At 41.4% G+C, this 26,282-nt stretch overlaps 2 protein-coding genes across 2 annotated transcripts in view; both read right to left on the bottom strand.

The window, feature by feature from the left end:
- The window catches only part of APCDD1 (APC down-regulated 1), a 115,116-nt gene extending 92,327 nt beyond the window's left edge, over nt 1–22,789 (bottom strand). Inside the window, exon 1 of the mRNA XM_069731042.1 lies at nt 22,542–22,789. Coding sequence (XP_069587143.1) covers nt 22,542–22,605 — 64 coding nt within the window. The 5' untranslated portion in view covers nt 22,606–22,789. The remainder of the gene's footprint in view (nt 1–22,541) is intronic.
- LOC138641421 (piggyBac transposable element-derived protein 4-like) lies at nt 10,569–12,665 on the bottom strand. Its single transcript, XM_069728950.1, has 2 exons — nt 12,566–12,665; nt 10,569–12,488 (listed from the first exon to the last, which is right to left on the bottom strand). The coding sequence occupies exons 1-2, from the start codon at nt 12,622–12,624 to the stop codon at nt 10,670–10,672; spliced, it is 1,878 nt and encodes a 625-aa protein (XP_069585051.1). The 5' UTR covers nt 12,625–12,665; the 3' UTR covers nt 10,569–10,669.
- Nucleotides 22,790–26,282: the final 3,493 nt, after the last annotated feature.

Genomic DNA, 26,282 nt, shown 5'->3' with positions numbered 1-26,282 from the left:
AGGCAGAACTGCAAGCCAAGATCCATTGCTGGTAGAAAATATACAGATGTATCATAAGAACTTTGGTTTTCTGCATCTTTACTAGTTATAAGACATTAGACCCCATCCCAGAGAAGAAAGCAATGTCTAAGATAAGAGTTTGCCTTCAGAACTCATATTTTAGCTGAACACTGAATAGTTTAACCATTTCATCTATTTGGCAGCTGTTGTTTTGATCTATCTGCGGGCTCCGAATTGTCTCAAGGTTATGCTGGGGATTAAAAACTTCTCTGAAATTCTAAGCAGATGGACCCAAGCCAGAGCAGCCCTATAATTATTCTCCATACCCTCTAACCACAGACTCTTCATCTCGAATCCCAGGCGGGTGATCACAGAGGTACCTAGGCATCTTGAAAGTCTAGCAAGGGCTAATTGAGCAATCTACAGCTTTAATATGAGTGACATATGTCAGATAGATGCTGTTACATTGACATGGTAGAGAACACATTTTATTCATTATTATATTATCTGTAGTATTACACTGCTGGTAGGACCTAGGGTGCCGATTATTATGACAGCATGAACCTTTCATAAACAGGACATCATAGACATATTTGTGTGTAGATGGAAAGAAAACCTAATCCCCTTAATAAGCCATTAACTGCTGACATCATCTTGTGTTCTCATACCCCCAAATGTAGCACTTTAATCCTGTGCTTGTGATACTTGAAGGACTTAATGGTTTAGAATAGGTTTGGATATTTCATGGTGACAATTTATAGCATGTTGGCTCAGTGGTTAGCACTGTTGCCGTGCAGTGCTGGGTTCCTGGGTTCAAATCCCACCAAGGACAACATCTGTATTTTTTCCCCAGGTACTCCGATTTCCTCCCACACTCCAAAGACATACTGAATTTAGGGAATGTAGATTGTGAGCCTCAATGGGGACAGGGATGATGGAGGGGTAGAGCACTGAAAGCCAAAAAAGCTGTGAGCATTATGATAAAAAAGCACCAGTTTGGTAGAATATGATGGCGCTATTTAAGCAAGTAAAGTATATAAATCTATTTACAATACTCACCCCAAATAGCCAGTAACAGCTTAGTATTCAACAGTTCATAATTTTCCACTTGCACTTTAGTAGAGAGATATAATACAGGGCAGTTGAGATGGGAATACATGATACATGGTGCCCACAGAACCAAGCGCGTACATGCTTTTTTTTTAACACCAACCTTTTACTTTTTAGGTAGCCTAAATTTGGCCAACCAGATCATTATTTATGCTTTTAGATATTGCTTTTAGTTACTTGTTATTGTGCTCCCTTCTGTTCTTTTTGTTACTTTCTCAGAACAACCACTAAAGTGCTAGTGCTGGTTAGAAGATGTTTGTAATGCACTGGTCTGATTGTCAGTGACTTGCCCAGTAGCAGAAATCATTTGGTTTTACTTGTAAGAGGATCTGGCAAAAATGTACAAGTTCCTTCTTTCAGCCAATTTTGCACTTTGGGGCAGTTGAGTGGATGTAATTCCACTCATTAGTATAATATATAGTAGCTCTATTAAGATATCATACTAAATTTCTATGATAAAGGCTGTATTCACTTCTAAGGTTGTGTTCCCACAATGAGCTTTTGGTGAGTTTTTGATGCTGGATATTTTTGCTGAGTCAAAAACACGGCGTCTTACAGTTCCAGCAAAGTGGATGGGATTTATAGAGATCTCATGCCCACTGTGCTTATTTTTTTTACTCAGCATAAACTGACCTGCATTGTGTGATTCAAATCCGCAGCATTTCAATGTCTCTTGCAGGTACGCTGAGTGGATTTTCCCCACAGACCTGCATTAGGTGCAGAAATTCCGCCGGTAATAAATACACATGCGTTTTAAGTGCGTTTCTGTGGGGGACACCCATCAAAAACGCATGTAATCCTCACCTAAGAATGTCAATAAAGTTTCATCAAAGCCAAATACTAGGAAGTTTCAAAAATAAAGCAGCTTTACGTAAAGCATGACACACCAACAAGACACAAAAAACACAGCGCCAAAAGCGCAATATGCAAACTGCATCTTCAGAGAGGAAGAGAACTTGAACTCTATTACCATCTACTAGAAGTAGCAATCCTACAAGTCAATATTGACACTTTAATGAGCCTTGCAATATGTCTTAGGATAAAATCAGCCAAATCAGAATCTCAATTTGCAGACACGATGTTTTGGGGTATTGCCTCTAGTCTTAGCCTCTCCCCTAGCCAAATCAGGTCTCATACTTTGCACTTACGAGGGGCAATACCCCGAAACACCGTGACTGCAAATTGAGATTCTGATTTGGCTGATTTTATCCTAAGTCATATTGCAAGGCTCATTAAAGGGTCGATATTGACTTGTAGGATCGCTACTTCCAATAGATGGCAGTAGAGTTCTAGTCCTCTTCCTCTTTGAAGAGACAATTTGCATTTTAAATTCTAAGAGGAGCATGCAAGACATTTAAGTCTCTTCATACTTTCATGCCAGACCTGGCATCTCACTCTCCATAAGGAGAAAATGTACCCCTTAAAAACGCGCTAAAAATGCACGTTAAAAAAACACACACAAAAACGCAATGAAAAACGACAAGTAACTTAATTTAAATAACAGGTGCAGAAATGGTGCAGAAATTCTGCAGCGTCAAATAATCACTAAATACTCATCATGGGGACGTAGCCAAAGGGTGTGATCACGCTGAGTTTTTTCAGGAGTTTTTGTAGCAGAAATTCTCCGAATATCCAATGAAAACCTGTAGTTTTCAAACTCTTCATGGTTTTTTTTTTTTAGAGTTTCTGCATCAAAAAGTCCTGAAAAGGAAAACAGTGTAGACATACCCTTTGCTTTCTAAATGCAAAATTAAGCTAATTTTAACTATTATTCATTTAATTCTTACTATTTTCCAGCATTAGTGTTTGAGTATCTTTTTCCCATAGCTGGTAATTCTGGTCCTTTTGATAATTTTTTTGGTTTTCAGTGCTCTATCCCTCCATGATTTCTAAGTAGCTCATTGTCAGAGGTACCAAAAGGGAAAATAAAGAGATTGTACAGACAAAATATATGAGTGTGGAGAGGGAAGAAAGTATCTAAGTCTTCATGGAAGGCAGATCACACAAGTTGTTCTGTGTCAGAGCTCAGATAAGGGAGAATAGCAAAATCAGAAGTCTGCAGTGGAGGAATAAATTGCACACAGTGTTTTTCTGTGTACAGAGGGGAAATGACATCATTGCCAGACACTGCAGGGCAAGTGAGGTGCAGTCCAGGTAAAAGTAGTGAAGAAATTAATCTTTACTATTACATGGCAGCTAGAAAAGCCAACTGAATGTTAGAAAAACATTGCTCACATTCATCTGTATTACCCGGGATATGTGGATTTCCTAATAAGTACTCCAGTTTCCACTACAAAAAATTGGGATGGTTTAGGGAACTTAGATTGTGCGCACAGAGGGGTACAGTAAGTGACGGCCATGTCTGTACGGCACTGCGGAATATGTTGGCACTATACTGTAAGAGCCAAAATAAATCCTAAAAAGAAGATTGCATAGTGAAACTTATAATAACAACTTACATAAGTAAAAATCAATGATGTTCATAGTATTTAAGGAGCGCAATTATAGTAACAACAAGTTTTCAATAAAGGGATGTATTAATTAAAACCAAATACTGAAGCACATTCTCTTTTTTTCCTAATCCTATGGGAGAGTTTCGTGGTCTTACTGTGTGACCTTCACAGAGGTATTAGGGAGTGGAAGAATATATGTTGTGTCCCTCACCTACTGACATTGATGAATTCTCTGCCTTTAGCTTTATAATATTGATGCTACCTTTAATTATAATCCTCCCTGTGAAATTGGTGAGACGACTGCAAGAAACTAAAATGACAAGCACCTCCTATCCAAATGTCATGAAATATATGAGGCCATCTACCAGTGACAAGGCTCATAAATTTAGATGGGCACTTACACTAACTGACTTACCCTCTGTTATAAATGTAAAGGGTTGGTAGGATCCTAGTTAAAAACAGTTCTAGACAGATAGGAGGAACGTTCAGCCAAATATAGAGGCAGTCACTTATTCTCAAATGGTACAGTGCAAAAAAAAACAAAAAAAAACCTGACAAGTAACTTATAGCAAAATGAAATCAATTAGGTTGCTGTGACTGCAGATAATGAGAAGACTGCCTGGGAATATATCCATACTGCAGGACAAGAAATGCAAACTCTTCAGGACCCACATTTTTATTTTTTTATTTTACATTTCTAGATGCTTGACTGCAAGTTTAATAAACGAAAGAGATGTAGAAAACTTTTGGGCATATAACGCACTTTACGCACTTCCTCATCAATGGCCAGGTATAGAGACCGCCAGACCCTGAGCCGATATAGACTCAGCGCCCACAGTCTGGCCATCGAATGTGGCCGACACAGGCAGAGCTACAAGCCCAGGGAGGAAAGACTGTGCCAACACTGATCAGGAGGCCATAGAGGATGAAACCCACTTCCTGCTACACTGCTCCAAATACTCAGCAGTGAGGGACACTCACTTCAGGAGACTCTCACATCTCTTCCCAGACTTCATCACCATGAAGGAGGAAGAGAAAACATATATCCTGCTGGGAGAAGAAGAGAGAGCAGTGGAGATAGCAGCGCGGTATGTGAGCGAATGCCATAGACTGCGAGAAAGAGAACTATGATGCCATGGACTATAGCCCCCAACCTGGACCTGCCCCATCCACCTCCCCTATGCCATGGACTATAGCCCCCAACCTGGACCTGCCCCATCCACCTCCCCTATGCCATGGACTATAGCCCCCAACCTGGACCTGCCCCATCCACCTCCCCTATGCCATGGACTATAGCCCCCACCCTGGATCTGCCCCATCCACCTCCCCTATGCCATGGACTATAGCCCCCAACCTGGACCTGCCCCATCCACCTCCCCTATGCCATGGACTATAACCCCCACAATGGATCTGCCCCATCCACATTCCCTACAGCTCCTACCCAACATCCCCACAGTCCCTATCCCTATTGCCTTTATACACTTGCTTTGGCAAAACTGATGTGTATTTGGTCCTGCCAATAAAGCTTCTTTGAATCTTGAATCTATATTACATCTGTTCAGAAGATATATGAAACTTTGAATAAAAAGTAAAACATTTGTTTAATTCGTAGTGATATATGACTGTCTGTTCCACTTTACATTTGCTGTTAGTTCCCCTCTAAGAGCAGTGTAAACGCTGTCTCTGTAGCATGTCACCCATAATCATAGAGCCCATGAATACACAGATTGTTCAGCTCTCGGTATACCTATATTGAGGTGCTGGCATATGTGTCACTGTCACTTGACAGGTTTTTAATGAACAGAAATATGTCACTAGCATTGCTTCTATGTATTAATATAAGCAGATCTCCACTTATAAACCATTCTAGCAAGTGTTTACACTGAGAAATCATTGGCATCTAGATGTGACTGGCCATAAAGGATACTTTACAATTAGTTTTTACTGTAAATATACTGCCGTAGTTACTGTATGTGACATCTAACCGAATGATTCTTCCAACTCATTACTGTCTACTAGTTGAGATATTGGGCTGATTTAGTGAAACTTCCTAAATTGTAGTCATTTAAACATAGACTAGACCAGGGGTGTCAAACTGCATTCCTCGAGGGCCGCAAACCATGCGTGTTTCCAAGATTTCCTTAGCATTGCACAAGGTGCTGCAATCATTATGTGTGTAGGTGATTAAATTATCACCTGTGCAGTACAAGGAAATCCTGAAAACATGACCTGTTTGCAGCCCTCGAGGAATGCAGTTTGACACCCCTGGCCTAGACAGTCTTAAGTTGCACCAAATTTTTCAAAGTAGCTCATACTGGTTGATAAATGTTGCGCATATTTAGACTGTTTAGACTAAGTTTACACAATTTGTTGGCACACTTTGATCCACACTTTGATTATGACAAATTTTGGCACCATTTTCTACGTTGGTTCAAATGTTGCAAAAAATATGTTCCTTTGTATTTTAGGAAAAAAAGAATAAACTGTAATTTTTTAATTTTAAAATTTACAAAAGATAACTTTGACCAAGGTTTCAGACCTTAATTAACCTGTTAGGGTTATGGCTTGTTCGCCATCATCATTATTAAAGGCCAGGTGATTTCCCAGCTTTATAAAAGCCCAGCCTCCTCTAACATTGTTCCAAAAAACAGCAGCCATGGGTTCTTCTTAGGATTTGCGTAGGACTCCGAAAATGAAAATGATGGAGGCCCACAAAGCCGCAGGAGGCTATAAGATAACAAAGTTACGTTACATTGTTCTACTGTTCAGAGATATCTGCACAAATATGACCATCATGTAACCATCATGGAAGAGTCATTAGACGAAAACCTCTCCTGCATCTGCAGCAAACAAGCCAAATGCATTAACATACTATAGCAGAAACAAGTGGACCGATGAGGTTAAAATAGAACCCTTTGATCACAATGATCAACGGTATGTATGGAGAAAAAAGGGCAAAGAATCTCAGGAAAAGAACTTCTCACCAACCATTAAGCATGGAGGTGAATCAAGCTTTGTATTGCAACCAATGGCATGGGGAACATGTCACAAGGGAAAAATGGATTAAACAGAATTTCAACAAATTCTTGACACAAACATAACACCATCTGTAAAAAGCTGCAGTTAAAAAGAAGATGGCTTTTACAAATGGATAATGATTGACCAGGTTGATTTTTCTGAAATTGCCTGTGCCCCCAACAACCAATGTGCGAAAATGTTGGGCCAACTAGTCTGTGTTAAAAAAAAATCTAAATTTTGCAGTTTTCACATTGGCCACTAGGTGCTAGCGGGGATCTCACCGAGATCACAGCAGTTCAGCCCAGCTGGGAACACAGCCTCAGTGACCGGAGGTAACTTTGATGATGTCACCGCCGGTCACTGACGCTGTGCTCACAGCAGTGGAATAGGCGTTAGGTCAGTATAACTGTGTTTGTTATTTTTAAATGTAAAAGTGTGTTTTGTTTTATTTCTAATAAAGGACTTTATACTGCCTTTATACTGTCTTTATTTACCATATAACTATAGTATTAGTAGTGGATAGGTGCCTTATAGACACCTCTCCATTATTAAGCCGTGAGCTTGATGTCACCTGACAATACAAAGGTGACATCAACTCCACAAATATTAACCCCACTTGCCACCGCTACAGGGCATGTGGGACGAGCCTGGCAATGTGCCGGGATTGGCGCATCTAATAGGTGTGCCTTTTCTGGGCATCTGCAGGCTGCTCTTTTGAGGCTGGGGGCAATATCCATGGCCCTTTACCATCCTAAGAATACCAGCCCGCAGCTGACTGCTTTAGTAAGGCTGGTTTTCAAAAATGGGGGGGACCCCAAGTCGTGTTTGTAAATTATTTATTTAAATAATTAACAAATATGGCGTGGGGAACCCTCTATTCTAGATAACCATCTTTGCTGAAGCTGACAGCTGAGGGTTGCACCCCCCAGCTGTGAGTTTGCCTGAATGGTTATCAAAAATACAGAGGAACCCACGCTTTTAAAAAAAAAAATTATTTATTTACAGTGCAAGAGCAGGCTAATGAATACACCCATCAGCTGCTCCTGCCCTCGCTGTTATTAGCGGCAGCAGGTGCCGGATGATGGGAGCTGTAGTCCCATCAGCTGACACCAGTGACCAGAGGTAAACTTTATAAGTCCGATTACAGCTGAGTGCTCACACTGTCTTTTGACAGCGAGGGAACTGCAGCTCTCTGACCGGCAGGGATGATTTCACCACTGATCAGAAACGGTGTTTGCCGTGCTGTCATGCACATGACAGCGTGAGAAACACCCGGTGTTTGGGCAGCCGCACCTGAACAGTAACACAAACTTCCTGGTGAAGTCTGTGTTCAGTGTCTGTGCCCGAACGGTAGGTGTTCGGTATGGATGCTGAACTTTACTGTTCGGGGTCGCCCATCTCTAATAGTGAATAATGGTATTACATTAAAATATGGCACAATCAGAACACAGTAATACAAAATGTATATGCACACTGTTCTTTATTTTTACAATTAAGACACTGCTATTGTAAGTATTGTCTAGTCCTAAAGCCACCACGCTAACAGGCATAATAACAATATAATAATAATACATTTTAATTTGTATACCGCCAACATATTCCGCAGCACTTTACATTATAGAGGGGATTTGTACAGACAATAGACATTACAGCATAACAATAAACACAGATCAAAACAGATACCAAGAGGAGTGAGGGCCCTGCTCGCAAGCTTACAATCTATGAGGAAAAAGGGGAGACACGAGAGGTGGATGGTAACAATTGTTTTCGTTGTTCAGACCAGCCATAGTGTAAGGATCGGGTGTTCATGTAATGCTGCATGAACCAGTTAACTGCCTAAGTATGTAACAGTACAGATACAGAGAGCTATTAAATACATAAAGTGTATGAGAAACATGATGCGAGGAACCTGATTATGGTTTATGTTTTTTGAATGGGCAACACAGGGATAGTTAGGTTAATGTGTTGAGACGGTAGGCCAGTCTGAACAAATGCATTTTTAGGGCATGCTTAAAACTGTGGGAATTGGGGATTCATTGTATTAACCTGGGTATTGCATTCCAAAGAATTGGCACAGCACGTGAAAAGTCTTGGAGACAGGAGTGGGAGGTTCTAATTATTGAGGATGTTAACCTCAGGTTATTAGCAGAAGGGAGGGCATGGGTAGGGTGATAGGCTGAGACCAGGGAGGAGATGTAGGGTGGAGCTGAGCCATGGAGGGCTTTGTGGGTGAGGGTAATAATTTTGTACTGGATTCCGGAGTGGATGGGTAGCCAGTGTAATGACTGGCACAAGATAGAAGCATCGGAAAAACGGTTGGTGAGGAATATGATCCTGGCTGCAGCATTCAGGACAGATTGGAGCGGGGAGAGTTTGGTAAGAGGGAGGCCGATTAGTAAAGAGTTACAATAGCCCAGACGAGAATGAATAAGAGAAACAGTAAGAGTTTTTGCAGAGTCAAAAGTAAGAAAAGGTCCAATTCTAGAAATGTTTTTGAGTTGCAGATAACAAGAGCGAGCCAGTGATCAGATGTGAGGGGTGAATGAAAGCTCAAAATCAAGTATGACCCAAAGGCAGAGGGCATGTTGCTTGGGAGTAATGATGGAGCCACACACGGAAATGGCAATGTCGGGCAAAGGTAGGTTTGTAGAGGGAGTAAACACGAGGAGTTCAAAAACCAGTTTTTGACAGGTTCAGTTTCAGACAGAGGGAGGATATGATGTTAGTGATAGCGGTAAGACAATCACTGGTGTTTTCTAAAAAGGCAGGCAAGATATCAGAAACAGAAGTGTATAATAGGGTGTCATCAGCATAGAGATGGTACTGGAACCCAAATCTACAATTAGTTATTCTCTCTAATGGGCCCATCACCATTGTGTTTCTTCTATGTGGCTCAAAACGTCACACAGGCCCTAACCGGGGTTGACAATACTACCCACTAGGCCACATGTTCCAGATAGGTTAGTTGCTTTGTATACAGTATGCTCTATGCTCTTCACACTGGCTGCCTTTGTTCCCTGAAGCATGACCCTGGTCTCCATTTTATTCCATATGTCTTGGCACACTCAGCTCGGATCTCCCGGATCTGGTCTCTTGTCTCTGGCTTCGGCACCGCCCCCTTGGCTCTGTTCTTCCGGATCTGGTCTCTAGTCTCGACCCCCTTGACTATGATCTCCCGGATCTGGTTTCTCGTCTCGACTCCCTCAGCTATGATCTCCCAGATCTGGTCTTTCATCTCTGGCCTCGGTTAGGCCCACTCAACTTGGATCTCCCAGATCTGGTCTCTCGTCTCTGGCCTCTGATCACCCGGATTTAGTCCCTCAGTTCTTCACTCACATCTGATGGCTCTGCACTAGCATTTGGTCTCTCATACTCACAGCTATAAGCCAGCTCGCTGTACTGCACATCCGTCCTGCCACAGGGTTGTGCGCCAACCCCTCCCCTTCACTGTTCTCCAGGGCCTTTTGTAATTACTAACTGAGCCACAAGTGTCACCTAACCTGGTGTCTTCACCAATCTCTTCCCCGAGGGGCCATGCACTTCACTATTGGGTTCCTACTAATGCAATTCTCTCTGCTTTCACTTTATCGCCTTTGATCAGGAGATGACGATTTTTACTTGCAGATACTTGAATTAAGCACTATTGTGTATGTCTCTTTCTTCCTTCATTCCATTGCACAAGCTCCAATGGCCAGTGTAAAAATTGCAAGATTGCTATCTTTTTTTTAACTTTTAACCCTTATCCGGCTGAATAGGTACAATTGTAACTATTCCGTTTTAAAATTGCAATAACTTTTTTTTGAAAAGACGTAGAGGGCTGAAATTTCGTGACATCTCTACATTTTTGGTCCAGAATATATTGGCCAAATTTCAATAAAATATCTCCACCCGCTTCCGAGATAAGGGGTCGAGATCTTTTTGCATCCATAACAAGCTGCATAGGTACAAATGTACCTCATATATTTTGAATGAAGATAATGCAAGGGAAAAAGCATAAATTTTTTTTTAATGATAATGCTATTTAACTATTATAAACAAGTAAAAAACTGTTCATTTACATTATAAAAGAAAATGTAAGAAACTTTTTTTTATTGATTTTCTTTGCAAGTAATGCATGTTGGCTTTGCTACAGAGTGTTCATCGCAAATGGGTTTCACACAAACCACACAAGACTTTCTAGTCTTGCGTTGTTTTCGCCTCAGGTCTCTGCAGACATAGCAACTACCAACAACAGGGGAGGGTCCACGACTACCATGAGGTATTTTGGGGCCAGCTGCTGGCTGCGATGCTACCACAATGCATCGTCCAAGCACCATTTCTACTGCACCTCGAAGAAAATGGTTTCTCATTATCATTTTGTTTGTACTACGATCTTCAATTGCAATCATACACAGCTGATTTGCGAGATCTTTCAGGAACTTTCTTCGTTGATCCTTTGCCCTGAAGCTTGGATTGTGTTCTCTGTAGATGATGTAGGATGCTAACCCACTGACATCAATCATATTGTAGAAAAATGCCAAAGTCCAACGTGATGTTCGTCGTTTCACAGTGTACTCTCCCAACATTTTATCCATAACATCAACGCCACCTTTTGTTATGTTGTAGTATTTTATTATCTCTGGCTTGGCTGCTAGTGTCTCTTCAACTTCTCCCGTCATGTGCATAGATGATAGAAGCACGACTGATTTGTTCTTCTTTGGTACATATGAACAGACTGTTGCATCATGATTGTAGGCAAAATTTGTCGAGTATACAGGCCTTTCTTTGGCAGGCTGCATGTTGTTAGGTAGGAACCTTTTGTTTTTTCTCACTGTACCAACTAGTGTCATGTTCCAGGAGTTCAATACCTTAGCTAGTTCCATGGTTGTAAAGAAGTTATCGGTGGTGACATTTCTTCCAGAGCCTTTATACGAGCTCACTAGGTCCAATACTGTTCGTTCTCCAATGTTTACTTGTCGAGGACCATCAGTTGGTTTCCCAGTGTAGAGCTGACCTTGTAAAGGGTAGGCATTTGATGAGTCACAAGCCCAGAAAATCTTTATGCCATATTTAGCTGGTTTTGAAGGTATATACTGGGTAAATTTAGTATGACCTCTAAATGGAAATAATTGCTCGTCGACGGTGATACAATGATATGGCTTGTAGGCTCTCTCCAGATTACTGTTCAGCATTGTCCAGATGTCCCGTATTGGTGCAGCTTTATCTGTTTGCACACGTTCTGCACGTGTATTTTCGTTGTCAAACCTGATAAATCTGAGTATCATCTTGAAGCGGTCACGAGACATGGCTGCACGTATAAGAGGCAGAGCAGCAACATTCCACATTTCCTCCAGATTCTCTTTGTTGGCTCTGTGCACACCAGCAGCAATCAGTATGCCCAAAAATGCATGAAGTTCAGTTTCAGTAAATTGCTTGAATGTTTTTTGTGGTGGCCGTTTGGAAGAATCAGGAAAACGTTGTACCAGTTCGTTGTTGTAAGCATCACAAACTCTCTTGGCCTTTCGATTCGTTTCCCGTAATATGATGTCACACATCTCGGGAGTCATGATGGACTTGAATAGCTCTTTTGCTGTATATAGGTTGCTGATTGCTGCAGGGCCACCTCTTTGTCGTAGGACATTACGAGATTTTGTTTGTGCATTTGGCAGTGGATTACTGCACCATTGAGTTTCATCCTTAGCAGTCCAAATGTCGCCTGCACTTTGAGGCACAGAATCATCCTCAACACTTTCGTCTGATTCGTATTCATTTTCATGCTCTATGACCATTTCTTGTTCAATGTCTGAATCTTCTTCAGTAACATCCACTTGTGGTACATAGTTTTCATCATCAGATGGAACATATGGTTCATCCTCATGCTCAGAATCAGATTCTTCTAGCATTCGCATTATTTCGTCAGACGTAAATCTGTAAATATGAAAAAATGTAAAATAAATAATTTTCCGAAATACTACATTATTGGCTTTTCACAAAATTATACTAACCTGCAAACACGTTTTCTTGGATTATGGCGGAAACTAGATCCAGCATTACTATCACTCATGATGACTTGCTAGATGAATTTTGGCTTCGTATTTTGTGCTGAATATAAATAAAACATCGTAAAACAATATGTAGATACTAATTATTATCCATTTTTCGTATAAAAATTATACCTATAGTGATAAGTTTCATACAAAATATATGTAAGCCAAGTCCAGGCTGAAAGACAATTTGACTGTTCTGTCCCCACATAATGAGAATAAAGGTATAACTGGCTGTTAGATGCTGTGAGACTTTCCTACCTTCGTTTCCAAGAAATTGAAGACTTCACAAGCCTAGAAATGTGTGCTCACAGCAATGAGATGAACAGCAAAATGGCTAATGAGAGGAGGGAGGCAGGAAGACAAGTAGAAGCCACTCCCAGTTTGAATTAACTTAATTGACAGCAACATAAGTGACCAGTAACAACACTGAACAATAGATATCAGCATAACATTTGTAGCTGAATGAACTTTAGTTTCTGAAACCAAGTAAAGTCTTCCCACAGTGGAGGTATATGTGAAGGTACAATTGTACCTATGCAGCCTGTTAAGGTTGTAAAATTATGCAGCCTGACAAGGGTTAAATACAGAACATGATGTAAAAATGGTTAAAGATAAAAGAAAGACATTTTCTAATTATAAATTCCTTTTAAAGCATAGAGTTCTAAGCTGCAGAATGTGTAAAACAGGAGATGCACAATGTGTCTATAGGCATTGTCCTCAAGTGCAGTACAGTGTGTATTGCTGATCATGAAAAACTTATATAATTTTTTTGTTTTTTAGCTTACACACAAACATGAAGAAAAGCTGCCATATTAGTAACATAGTAATATAGTTATTAAGGTTGAAGGAAGACTTTAAGTCCATCTAGTTCAACCCATAGCCTAACCTAACATGCCCTAACATGTTGATCCAGAGGAAGTCAAAAACAACCCATGTGGCAAAGAATAAGCTCCACATTGGTGAAAAAAATTCCTTCCCGACTCCACATACGGCAATCAGACTAGTTCCCTGGATCAACGCCCTATCAAGGAATCTAGTGTATATATCCTGTAACATTATACTTTTCCAGAAATGTATCCAGTCCCCTCTTAAATTTAAGTAATGAATCACCCTGTCAAAGGTCTATGATTAAAAAGATTATCAGAAAGGTCTTTGTACTGTCCCCTCATATATTTATACATTAAAATAAGATCACCCCTTAGCCTTTGTTTTTCCAAACTAAATAGCCCAAAGTGTAATAACCTATCTTGATGTTGCAGACCCCCCAGTCCTCTAATAACCTTGGTCGCTCTTCTCTGCACCCGCTCTAGTTCAGCTATGTCTTTCTTATACACCGGAGACCAGAGCTGTACACAGTATTCTAAGCGTGGTCGAACTAGTGACTTGTATAGAGGTAAAATTATGGTATACAGAAATCACAAGGGTGTGAACAAATGAAAATTCTCTGAAAACACGTTTTTTTATCTGGCCTTCTTCTGAGAACAACAAGGGGACAGCAGACATCACTAGGTTATAAATCTGACATAGTTCCCGAGTGCACATCTGATCTTTTTCAGACAACTTTCTGGATAGTTTCTCAAAATAACTTTTCTTCAGAGTAAAAGAAAAACAAAATGTGAGACCTGAATTAGCTAAATGCACAGATGAAAACTTCACAAAGTTCAGAAAAAAAAGATTTGGAACCGGTTTCTGGCAAGCAGGTTCCTGCTAGATTGATTCGATATCACAAAGCAGAGAATAAACAGCCGGGATTAATGCACAAGTGAAGTCAAACAGCATGCTCCTGGCAAGCCGCAATTCTCATGGCTCGCTCTGAAATCATATTCTTCATTCAAACACTACTAAATATGTGTTGACTGAACCCAATGACTACAAAGAAAACCCTGCAAACAAACTGTCACAGGGAACTTTACCTTTAGACTCATGTGAGAAATGCTTGACTTGTTTTGTAAGATACTGAGACAAAATTTCTTTCACTCTACTAAACACTGAGGGAAATCAAGTTATTGTGGAATGACAAAGGGAGCAATGCTGCGGCTCAACCCAGGGTTTCCTAAGAAAACATTATTAAGGGTCTGTAAGCCTGCTCTTACCCAAGGAATACTAATGCAGCAAGCGAGGGGATTATGCTCAAGTTTTTCATCAATCAATCTATCGTGAGCTCAGTATTTACATCATGAAAATGTGCTATTACATTGTGAGGTGGAGAGAATTTCTGAGAGCTACCCTGGATGTTGTCTACTTTCTAAATGATACGATACGTCTATAGATAAATGCAGGCACAAATGTCTTCTAAAGACTAAGCAGTGAGCTGGTTGGGAAAGAGTCTCTGAAGATACTAACTAGGATATCAATGGGACAATAAACCTTCTCAAAGACCCTACATAACTGTCCACCGACCGCAATCTCTTCCGACTCCCCCATAGACATGAACACTTGGCAAAGCGGGTCATGCAAGTGTTTTCCATAAGGAGAGTGGAGTAAAGGTACCGTTACACTAAACGACTTACCAACGATCACGACCAGCGATACGACCTGGCCGTGATCGTTGGTAAGTCGTTGTGTGATCACTGGGGAGCTGTCACACAGACAGCTCTCTCCAGCGACCAACGATCAGGGGAACGACTTCGGCATCATTGAAACTGTCTTCAACGATGCCGAAGTCCCCGGGTAACCAGGGTAAACATCGGGTTACTAAGTGCAGGGCCGCGCTTAGTAACCCGATATTTATCCTGGTTACCATTGTAAAAGTAAAAAAAAAAAACACTACATTCTCATGTTCCGATGTCTGTCACCGCTGTGCTCTGCTTTACCGCCAGCGCTGACAGTCAGTGCAGGAAAGCTGACGGGGGGGACGTGACAGACATCAGAATGTGAGTATGTACTGTTTTTTTTTTTACTTTTACAATGGTAACCAGGGTAAATATCGGGTTACTAAGCGTGGCCCTGCGCTTAGTAACCCGATATTTACCCTGGTTACAAGTGAACACATAGCTGTATCGGCGTCACACACACCGATCCAGCGATGACAGTGGGCGATCAGCGACCAAAAAAAGGTACTGATCATTCCCCAACGACCAATGATCTCCCAGCAGGGGCCTGATCGTTGGTCGCTGTCACACATAACGAGATCGTTAGCGGGATCGTTGCTACGTCACAAAAAGCGTGACGTTGCAACGATATCGTTAATGAAATCGTTATGTGTGAAGGTACCTTAAGCCTCTAATTGACACCTCTGTCAGTGCCCTGTCTCTTAGAAGAACAAAAGGATCAGGAGTGGAAAAAATTTAACAAGCTTGTTCCTTATCTTCCCCAACACTACATTATCTGTTGGAGGAGAGCTGTGAGACTCCCAAATACATTGATTGAATAGTTGACTGGAATAGTCAATGCTTTTGATCTGCCTGGATATAAGTCGCTGCTAGAGGCATCTCATAGAGAATACAGGAGAGATCAGATAAGTTGAGTGTTCCTGTGTATGGGTTAGTCAGGAGAGATAGCTGTTTATTATGTATGGGGGCCTTTAAAGCACCACTTCAGTGTTTTTGTTTAATTTCAGTGCTGGAGTGGTGCTACTAACTTAAGATCCCTCCATCTGATATTGTATTCACCACATGCCGTCTTCAGCTCTTCGCGGTACCTCGCCACTCCTGCCCCGCCATATTGTGACCACAACTTCTGACTGACTGGAAGTAATGGTGAAAACTAAAGCTCTCAGTGTAAGTCTATGAGGGCCACGTTTTTGCCTTGTTCCTGATCTCATAGACTTACATTGAGTAGTGACTTCCGGATTACTCAAGCAAACACTAAAGCGATCCAGCGGGTCACAAACTGCTGAAGACTGATGGGAGTGGCAGTGATAAAAATGAAGGTGGCGACTGGAAAGCATAATACTAGGAGGCAAGGACCTTAGATTACAAGCATCACTCTAGCTCTGCAATAATCTCTATTTACTGTATAGTTGAATGACATCTATTTGTGCCTGGACGCTGTCATTTTAGGAAGGGTTGACCAAATTGTTCCTCCATTAAGGTTAGTGACAGTAAGTCTAGAAAAATGTCTGCCCCCATGATATCTACTCTATGAAACATATTTTTAGTTGTTAACCTTCCTGAAAGTTGTACATAAATGTACAGGTGCTTCTAACAAAATTAGAATATCATCAAAAAGTTAATTTATTTCAGTTCTTCAATGCAAAATGTGAAACTCACATATTATATAGAGTCATTACAAACAGAGTGATCTATTTCAAGTGTTTATTTCTGTTGATGATTATGGCTGACAGCCAATAAAAAATCCAAAGTCATTATCTCAGTAAATTAGAATAACTAACCAAAAACACCAGCAAAGGCTTCCTAAGCTTTTAAAAAGTCCCCTTAGTCTGTTTCAGTAGGCTCCATTATCATGGGGAAGACTGCTGACTTGACAGATGTCCAGAATGCATTCATTGACACACTCCACAAGGAGGGTAAGCCACAAAAGGTCATTGCTAGAGAAGCTGGCTGTTCACAGAGTACTGTATCCAAGCATATTAAAGGAAAGTTGAGTGGAAGGTAAAAGCGTGGTAGAAAAATGTGCACAAGCAACCAGGATACCCGCAGCCTTGAAACGATTAAGAAAAGGTCATTCAAAAGTTTGGGGGAGATTCACAAGGAGTGGACTGCTGCTGGAGTCATTGCTTCAAGAGCCATCACACAAAGACATATCCAGGACATGGGCTACAAGTGTCGCATTCCTTGTGTCAAATCACTCATGACCAATAGACAACGCCAGAAGCATCTTACCTGGGCCAAGGAGAATAAGAACTGGACTGCTCAGTGGTCCAAGGTGTTGTTTCAGATGAAAGTAAATTTTGCATGTCATTTGAAATCAAGGTCCCAGAGTCTGGAGGAAGAGTGGAGAGGCCACAATCCAAGCTGCTTGAGGTCTAGTGTGGAGTTTCCACAATCAGTGATGGTTTGGGGAGCCATGTCATCTGCTGGTGTAGGTCCACTGTGTTTTATCAAGACCAAAGTCAGCGCAGCCGTCCGTCTACCAGGAAATTTTAGAACACTTCATGCTTCCCTCTGCTGACAAGCTTTTTGGAGATGGAAATGTCATTCTCCAGCAGGACTTTGCACCTGTACAGCCAAAAGTACCAATACCTGGTTTAAAAATGACAGTATCACTGTGCTTGATTGGCTCGCAAACTCGTCTGACACTTTTTTTTCTGTAAGCCATAATCATCAGCATTAACAGAAATAAAAACTTGAAATAGATCACTCTGTTTTTAATGACTCCATGTAATATATGAGTTTCACTTTTTGTATTGAAGAACTGACATAAATTAACTTTTTGATGATATTCTAATTTTGCAAGAAGCACCTGTATGTGAATTATATTAGTACATAATGGCTTTTTACTTAAAGCCTTTCCACAAATTAGCTGCTGACTTTCTGCTTTAATATTTGTCCCCCATGTACTGATGTGAGGGTCTAAGGGTAACTCTAAAAGAGAAAATATTTCTTAGTAAGTCAAAGCACTAGATATCAGTCCTTTAAAGAGGTTCTACCCGAATTGACATTTATCACCTATCCACCTAATAAGGCTGTAAACATTACCGCCTATAGGGCTGATAAAAATATCTGACAGTTTTAATCCATCAGTATCACAGACCTTGAATAGAACTCCTCACTGTGGATGTGCAGTTGGGGCCCCCAGTGATCAGACACTCATCACCTGGGTATAGGTAAATGTCTCTTTAAGAATATTCTAAAGAGAGACATGTCATTCACATGTACAAGCTGTCTTTTTATAAGATCTTCAATATTTCAAAGCAAATTATTGTCATATATTATTGTTTTTTTGGATATCAACTTATTGCTTCACCTTAGCAGTGTTTGCATGTAGATCACTTTTCTGATTTACTTCTGGTATAAATATTACAAGTGGTGATTTGTGTGCAATTCCTAGTCTAATGATCAGTTTACTGGATAGCTTACTTATGGAATTTAATGACTTATTCATTGATATAATACATTGTTAATAGTGATGAGCGAGTATACTCGTTGCTCGGGTTTTCCAGAGCACGCTCGGGTGGTCTCCAAGTATTTGTTAATGCTCGAAGATTTAGTTTTTGTTGACGCAGCTGCATGATTTACAGCTGCTAGCCAGCCTGAGTACATGTGGGGGTTGCCTGGTTGCTAGGGAATTCCCACAGGTAATCAAGCTGTCTAGTAGCCGCAAATCATTCAGCTGCAGAAAGGAAAACTAAATCTCCTAGCACTCACAAATACTCGGAGACCACCCGAGCGTGCTCAGGAAAACCAGAGCAACGAGTATATTCACTCATCACTAATTGTTAACTGAAAAGCCATAATCAAAGGCAAATATTACTAGGACCAGTGGGTGGACAAACATGAACAAGGACTAACGCCATGGTAATTCTGCATTACATCAATATTCTATCTATCTATCTATCTATCTATCTATCTATCTATCTATCTATCTATCTATCTATCCTATATGTTTCTATTTCATATCTATCTTATATCTATCGATCGATCGATCTATTATCTATCTATCTATCTATCTATCTATCTATCTATCTATCTATCCCATATCGATCTATATATTCCACATCTATCTATCCATCTATCCACCCATCTATCTATCTATCTATCTATCTATCTATCTATCTATCTATCTATCTCATATCTATCTAACTATTTATCTATCTATCTATTTATCTATCTATCCATCGCTATCTATTATCTATCTATCCATCTATCTATCCTATACGTATCTACTTCATATCTATCTATCCAATCAGGGCCGGCGTCAGCACCCGCCGTAGCCGGGGAAGTGCCAGGGCCCTGAGCAGGCGGGTTTGCAACTCGTCATCGGGGACACCTGCGCTTCATCAGGGTCCCGTCACTTGTGATACTTACCTCTCCCAGCTCCACCGCTGCATTTAATGACTGTGACGTTCAGGTCAGAGGGCGCGATGATGTCGCCTATGTGCGCCCTCTGCCTGAGCAGTCATAGTTCAGAGAACTGGAAGACGACAATAGTGAGGAGACTGAGCAGAGCAGCAGCCAGCGATGATAGGTGAGTATTTAATTTTTTTTTATGTTTGGAGCATTATCTATGGGGACCATCATACTCTGGAGAATCATATATGGGGCAAATTATATATGGAGCATTATATGGGAACTATTCTATATGGAGCATTACATGGAGCCCATCATATACTGTATGGAGCATTATGTGAGGCTTACTGCATTATACTATATGGACCATTATTTGGGGCTCATTATACTGTATGGAGCAATATATGGGGCACTTTATTCTGCATGTAGCATTATGTGATGCCCATAATACTGTATGGAGGACTACACTTTCCGGTTTCTGACCTACTGAAGAATTTACAATCACTCATGTAATGTAAGAGGTGAAATCTTTGGCAATCCACTATACCTTTATTTCTCTGATTTAACTGTGCATTATGAATTGTGGTATGTGTTAAAGGGGCCCCCTGAGACTCTTTCGCCCAGGACCCACAAAAAACCTGGAGCCGACCCTGTATCCCTTATCTATCTATCTATCTATCTATCTATCTATCTATCTATCTATCTATCTATCTATCTATCTATCCTATATGTATCTATCCCATATCTATCTATCTATCTATCTATCTATCTATCTATCTATCTATCTATCTATCTATCTATCTATCTATCTATCTATATCTATCCCATATCTATCTATCTATCTATCTATCTATCTATCTATCTATCTATCTATCTATCTATCTATCTATCTATCTATCTATCCTATATGTATCTACCTCATATCTATCTATCCCATATCTATCTATCTATCTATCTATCTATCTATCTCATATCTATCTATCTATCTATCTATCTATCTATCTATCTATCTATCCCATATCTATCTATCTATCTATCTATCTATCTATCTATCTATCTATCTATCTATCTATCCTATATGTATCTACCTCATATCTATCTATCTATCTATCTATCTATCTATCTATCTATCTATCTATCTATCTATCTATCTATCTATCTATCCTATATGTATCTACCTCATATCTATCTATCTATCTATCTATCTATCTATCTATCTATCTATCTATCTATCTATCTATCCCGTATCTATCTATCTATCCATCCATCTATCTACCTCATATCTATCTATCTATCTATCTATCTATCTATCTATCTATCTATCTATCTATCTATCTAACTAACTATCTATCTATCTATCTATCCTATATCTATCTATCTTTTATATGGCTTTAGTTTGCGTTTTATAAAGCTGCAGACCATTTCACCCTATTAATCCTGGATATGATTGCATACAGCTCAAGTCAACAACTAACCGACAATAATGTTCTAAATGCAACTTCAAAGCTGCCTTCCTGGGCCAATGACTACATCATGAGTAATAAGCCCTAATAAAACTAGCATCATCTATTATAAGTAGAATGTACTAAGAACACTGAGAGACGGATCATCTTTCAAACATGATAATCTGAAATAGCCAAAACAGATGCAGCAATGACCTAATAATGGTTGGAAAAGGTCATTCTAAGGAAGGATAATTTCTGATCATCTGTCCTAGGTATACTCTTCTACAGTGCTGTATTCCTTCCCAAATCTCTCTGCTCCATTATGTCTTCTAGGACCTGGCATATATGGATGTATGGATGCTCCGTTTTAGATTACTCATTGCAACACAATAGAATATAGATAGATCTGTAGCCAAATAAAAACAGAGATAGATCAATTTCTTGAGAAAGCCTTCATTACTTTGAACCAAAATGTTGCTGCTTATACTAAGTAAAGTCTGCATTTTTGTTACTTCATTTTGGAAAGCTGTCCCTATTTTTGGTTTGTTATGTGTATAGAGGTGTTTGGTGACAACCATAGAGGCCTTGTACCCATCAAGGTATGTTCACACATTGCAGGAAAAATGGTGCATGCAATACGCGTGTTTTTAAAGTATCTTTACATGCGTTTTTGCAGCATTTTTACTTACCTTTTATTACGCATTCATTTCAGTGGGTGAAGAGTTCTGCAAAAACGCGGAAAGGATTGACAAGCTGTGTTGTGGAAAAAATGCAGCAGGACTCAAAATACGTACAGAAAAAATGAAGCGTGCGCATGAGATTTCAGTAATGACACTGATCACGCTGGTACTGTAAAACGCTGCGTATTTTAAAAACCAAATACACTGGTTAAAATACGCAGCAAAATCGCCACATGTGAACATGCCCTTAGTGTTTGGAAAAGTGCGGCTTCGTTTTTAGATAGAAAGATGCAAACACAAAATTGAGGTTTCAATATAGATATTGGTGAATCGGATAGATACACTGATAATTTAGATAGATACAAAAAGATGACATTGATCGGGTGAAGCAAGGTTGAAACTTTAGGTTCCCATCTACAATGGGGTCACACAGAAACTGGGCAACTTGTAGTCCAGTAATTGAGATTATTTATCCAGTAAAATTGTGACTACACAAACCTTCACATGATCACCTAGCTGTAAGACTTTATGTGTGATGATAATAATATGGCAATCCCCCTGATAAAAGGTCTTTATAAAAAAATGTCATAAGATGGGAAGAACATTTTTGGATATTACTGTGATAACCACATGGTGAGATAGTGCACTTTATCAGAACCTGTCCTGATCTATCTTAATTGTAAAGCGCTGCGGAATATGTTGGCGCTATATAAACAAAAATTATTATTATTATCATCATGACCACTAGTAGCACCAGTGTCTTCTGCACCACTGACGGTATTGTCTGAGCCATGGTACATGTAGCAAGATATTGGGATACATATATGAAAAGTCAAACAATATTTGTAATGTACAACAAAGTATCACAAGTGCATCAGCCAGGAATACACAGACATACCAGACACGATGAGCGCTGGGAGCAAACAGACGAGCGCTGCAAGACATAGACATGGGATCTCCATGGCCCCTCACAGTCACTGAGCTGGGGACACTTTACAATCCAAGCATGTAGATGATAATCCAGCAGTGCAGCCCCCTGGATGAGAGAAATCAATATCCAGGGCTCAGGGCAGATCACTCACAGCCATCCATACAGTCTATTCCTCCCTGTGTGCTCAGGGATGAGCTGGTCTCCTCTCACTGACTGAGCTCCTTCCTAGTCACTGCTATATAAATGGAGGGGCGTATAGGGGGAGGGGAGTCTGACATCTCAGCCCTGTGATCATGTCTACAGGAGAGCCCTGGTAAACTGCTGTGCTGCTCTTCCCTGTGTGATAGAGGAGATGCCAATGTGAAGTTGTTCTTTTACAGAACACACATTTCCACAGGTTGCCCGCAGATATGATGATTTGTGTGTTTCCAATTCATATAGTACATAATAGTAGTAGTTATCTATCGATCTACAGCAGAGGCGTAGGGGGGCGAAGCTTCTGAGTGGTCCCCTAACCAGGTAACCTTGATTACAACTCGGTGACGCCCCCTAATAGTGGAGGAGAACCTCAGCAGATGACCGCGCTATTACTGAAAATAATCTCTATATAACGACCAACATGGATATTACCGCCATATGGTCAGTGGTAGATACCAGCCCTACAGAACATATAAGAGATCACAGCACAGTTACAGATGGTGACTTACCACTGACGTTCTTTCTGATGGAGTCGTCACTTTTCCCGTCTTTTCCATCTGGCCCAGACCGACATGACAACTTCTTCCAGCAACGACTCGGCTGCAGAGAAAACAACAAAGACACGTTTCACTTCTCACATTCCAGCCCCATCACCATCTATTCCCAACCTGCACAAACCCCTCATCCTGCTGATAGCCCAATACTGAGCCCCTGCTGCCGTATGTGTCCCTATTACTGCCCCTGATACCCCAATACTGAGCCACTACTGGCATATGTGTCCCTATTATTGCACCTGATATCCCAATACTGAGCCGCTACTGCGGTATGTGTCCCTGTTACTGCACCTGATATCCCAGTACTGAGCCGCTGCTGCCGTATGTGACCCTATTACTGCACCTGATACCCCAATACTGAGCCGCTGCTGTCGTATGTGACCCTATTACTGCACCTGATACCCCAATCCTGAGCCGCTGCTGCCATATGTGTCCCTATTATTGCACCTGATATCCCAATACTGAGCCGCTACTGCGGTATGTGTCCCTGTTACTGCACCTGATATCCCAGTACTGAGCCGCTGCTGCCGTATGTGACCCTATTACTGCACCTGATACCCCAATACTGAGCCGCTGCTGCCGTATGTGACCCTATTACTGCACCTGATACCCCAATACTGAGCCTCTGCTGCCGTATGTGACCCTATTACTGCACCTGATACCCCAATACTGAGCCGCTGCTGCCGTATGTGACCGTATTACTGCACCTGATACCCCAATACTGAGCCTCTGCTGCCGTATGTGACCCTATTACTGCACCTGATACCCCAATACTGAGCCGCTGCTGCCGTATGTGACCGTATTACTGCACCTGATATCCCAGTACTGAGCCTCTGCTGCCGTATGTGTCCCTATTACTGCACCTGAGACCCCGATACTGAGCCGCTGCTGCCGTATTTGACCCTGTTACTCCACCTACTCTGTGGTTCTCTGCACCCTCTAAATTCTAAAGCACCCCTCTATAATAAAGTAATGCCGGGTGCAAGTGCCCTAGAAAACAGAGCCCACATTTTGCCCCCTAGAAAGTAATAATGCCCTTTGTGTGCCCCTTTGATAGCCCCTGAGTTCCTCTATTACAATAAGTGTCACTTTAGATTTAATAATGTCCCGAGTCTCCCCCCGTACAGCTCCCCTATACACAGTATAATGCCCCTAACTGTATAGTACCACCCACACAGTATACTGACCCCTTAGTAGCCTTCAAACTGTTTGATGGCTCCAACACTGTAATCCCCACACTGTATGATGGCCCCATAGATAACCTCCATATAGTATAATGTGCCAGATAGTCCTCAACATAGCACAAGGCAGCACCCCCGTAGGCAGACTCTGTAGTATAAGGCAGCACCCCCCATAGGCAGATCCTGTAGAATAAGGCAGCACCCCCCATAGGCAGATCCTGTAGAATAAGACAGCACTCCAACATAGGCAGATCCTGTAGAATAAGGCAGCACTCCCCCCATAGGCAGATCCTGTATATAAGGCAGCACTCCCCCCCATAGGCAGATCCTGTAGAATAAGGCAGCACTCCAACATAGGCAGATCCTGTAGAATAAGGCAGCACTCCCCCCATAGGCAGATCCTGTAGAATAAGGCAGCACTCCCCCCATAGGCAATTCCTGTATATAAGGCAGCACTCCCCCCCATAGGCAGATCCTGTAGAATAAGGCAGCACTCCCCCATAGGCAGATCCTGTAGAATAAGGCAGCACTCCCCCATAGGCAGATCCTGTAGAATAAGGCAGCACTCCCCCCATAGGCAGATCCTGTATATAAGGCAGCACTCCCCCCATAAGCAGATCCTGTAGAATAAGGCAGCACTCCCCCCCCATAGGCAGATCCTGTAGAATAAGGCAGCACTCCCCCATAAGCAGATCCTGTAGAATAAGCCAGCACTCCCCCATAGGCAGATCCTGTAGAATAAGGCAGCACTCCCCCCATAGGCAGATCCTGTATATAAGGCAGCACCCCCCAGAGGCAGATCCTGTAGAATAAGGCAGCACTCCCCCCATAGGCAGATCCTGTAGAATAAGGCAGCACTCCCCCTATAGGCAGATCCTGTATATAAGGCAGCACTCCCCCCCGTATAGGCAGATCCTGTATATAAGGCAGCACTCCCCCCATAGGCAGATCCTGTAGAATAAGACAGCACTCCCCCCATAGGCAGATACTGTAGAATAAGGCAGCACTCCCCCCTATAGGCAGATACTGTAGAATAAGGCAGCACTCCTGCAGCGCTCCTTCCCTCATCACTGCAGTGAGCTATACAGCTCACCGTGCGATGACGGGCACCGGGCCCCCTGCCTGCTCAGGGGCCCCATAACGGCAGAGCAGGGAGATCGATTCTCCCTGCTCTTCCTCAGAATGTAACTGCATCGGCGTGCCGCGCGCGCCAAAACAGTTACAGTAGCGTACTCCGGGTGGTGATGGCCCCCTCTGCCCCCCCAGTAGCTACGCTACTGATCTACAGTCTTGGCTGGAAGTTTTGACATGGACACAAACTTTTGGTTCTCACATAGTTTGCTGATTCTATGTTTGAAATCTATTAGTTGGGTGTTTCTATGGTTACTGAAGTACAATTATCAGCATTTCATAAGTTTTTACATTTTTATTGACAAATGCATCAAGTTTATGGAAAGACTCAATATTTGCCATGTTGTTCCTGAGTTTTCAAGACTCTGGATATCAGCTTCTGGGCCAGATCCTGACTGATGACACCCATTCTTGTCTAATCAGTGTTTGGAGTCTATCACAATTTCTCTGTCTTTGTCCATCAGATTTTTGAGAATTGACCATATGTCTCATTGAGATTGAGGTCTGGGTGGTTTCCTGGACATGGACTCAAAATTATTTGTTCACTGAGCAACTTATTTATCACTTTTGCCTTGGTCGCCATCATGTTGGAGACAAAGCATTGTTCATCATCAAATTGCTCCTGGTTTGTTGAGAGATGTTCC

Source organism: Ranitomeya imitator, chromosome 6 (genome assembly GCF_032444005.1).
Source record: "Ranitomeya imitator isolate aRanImi1 chromosome 6, aRanImi1.pri, whole genome shotgun sequence".
In the NCBI taxonomy this organism is placed as follows: Eukaryota; Metazoa; Chordata; class Amphibia; order Anura; family Dendrobatidae; genus Ranitomeya; species Ranitomeya imitator.
This window is presented reverse-complemented; position numbering and strand designations above follow the sequence as displayed.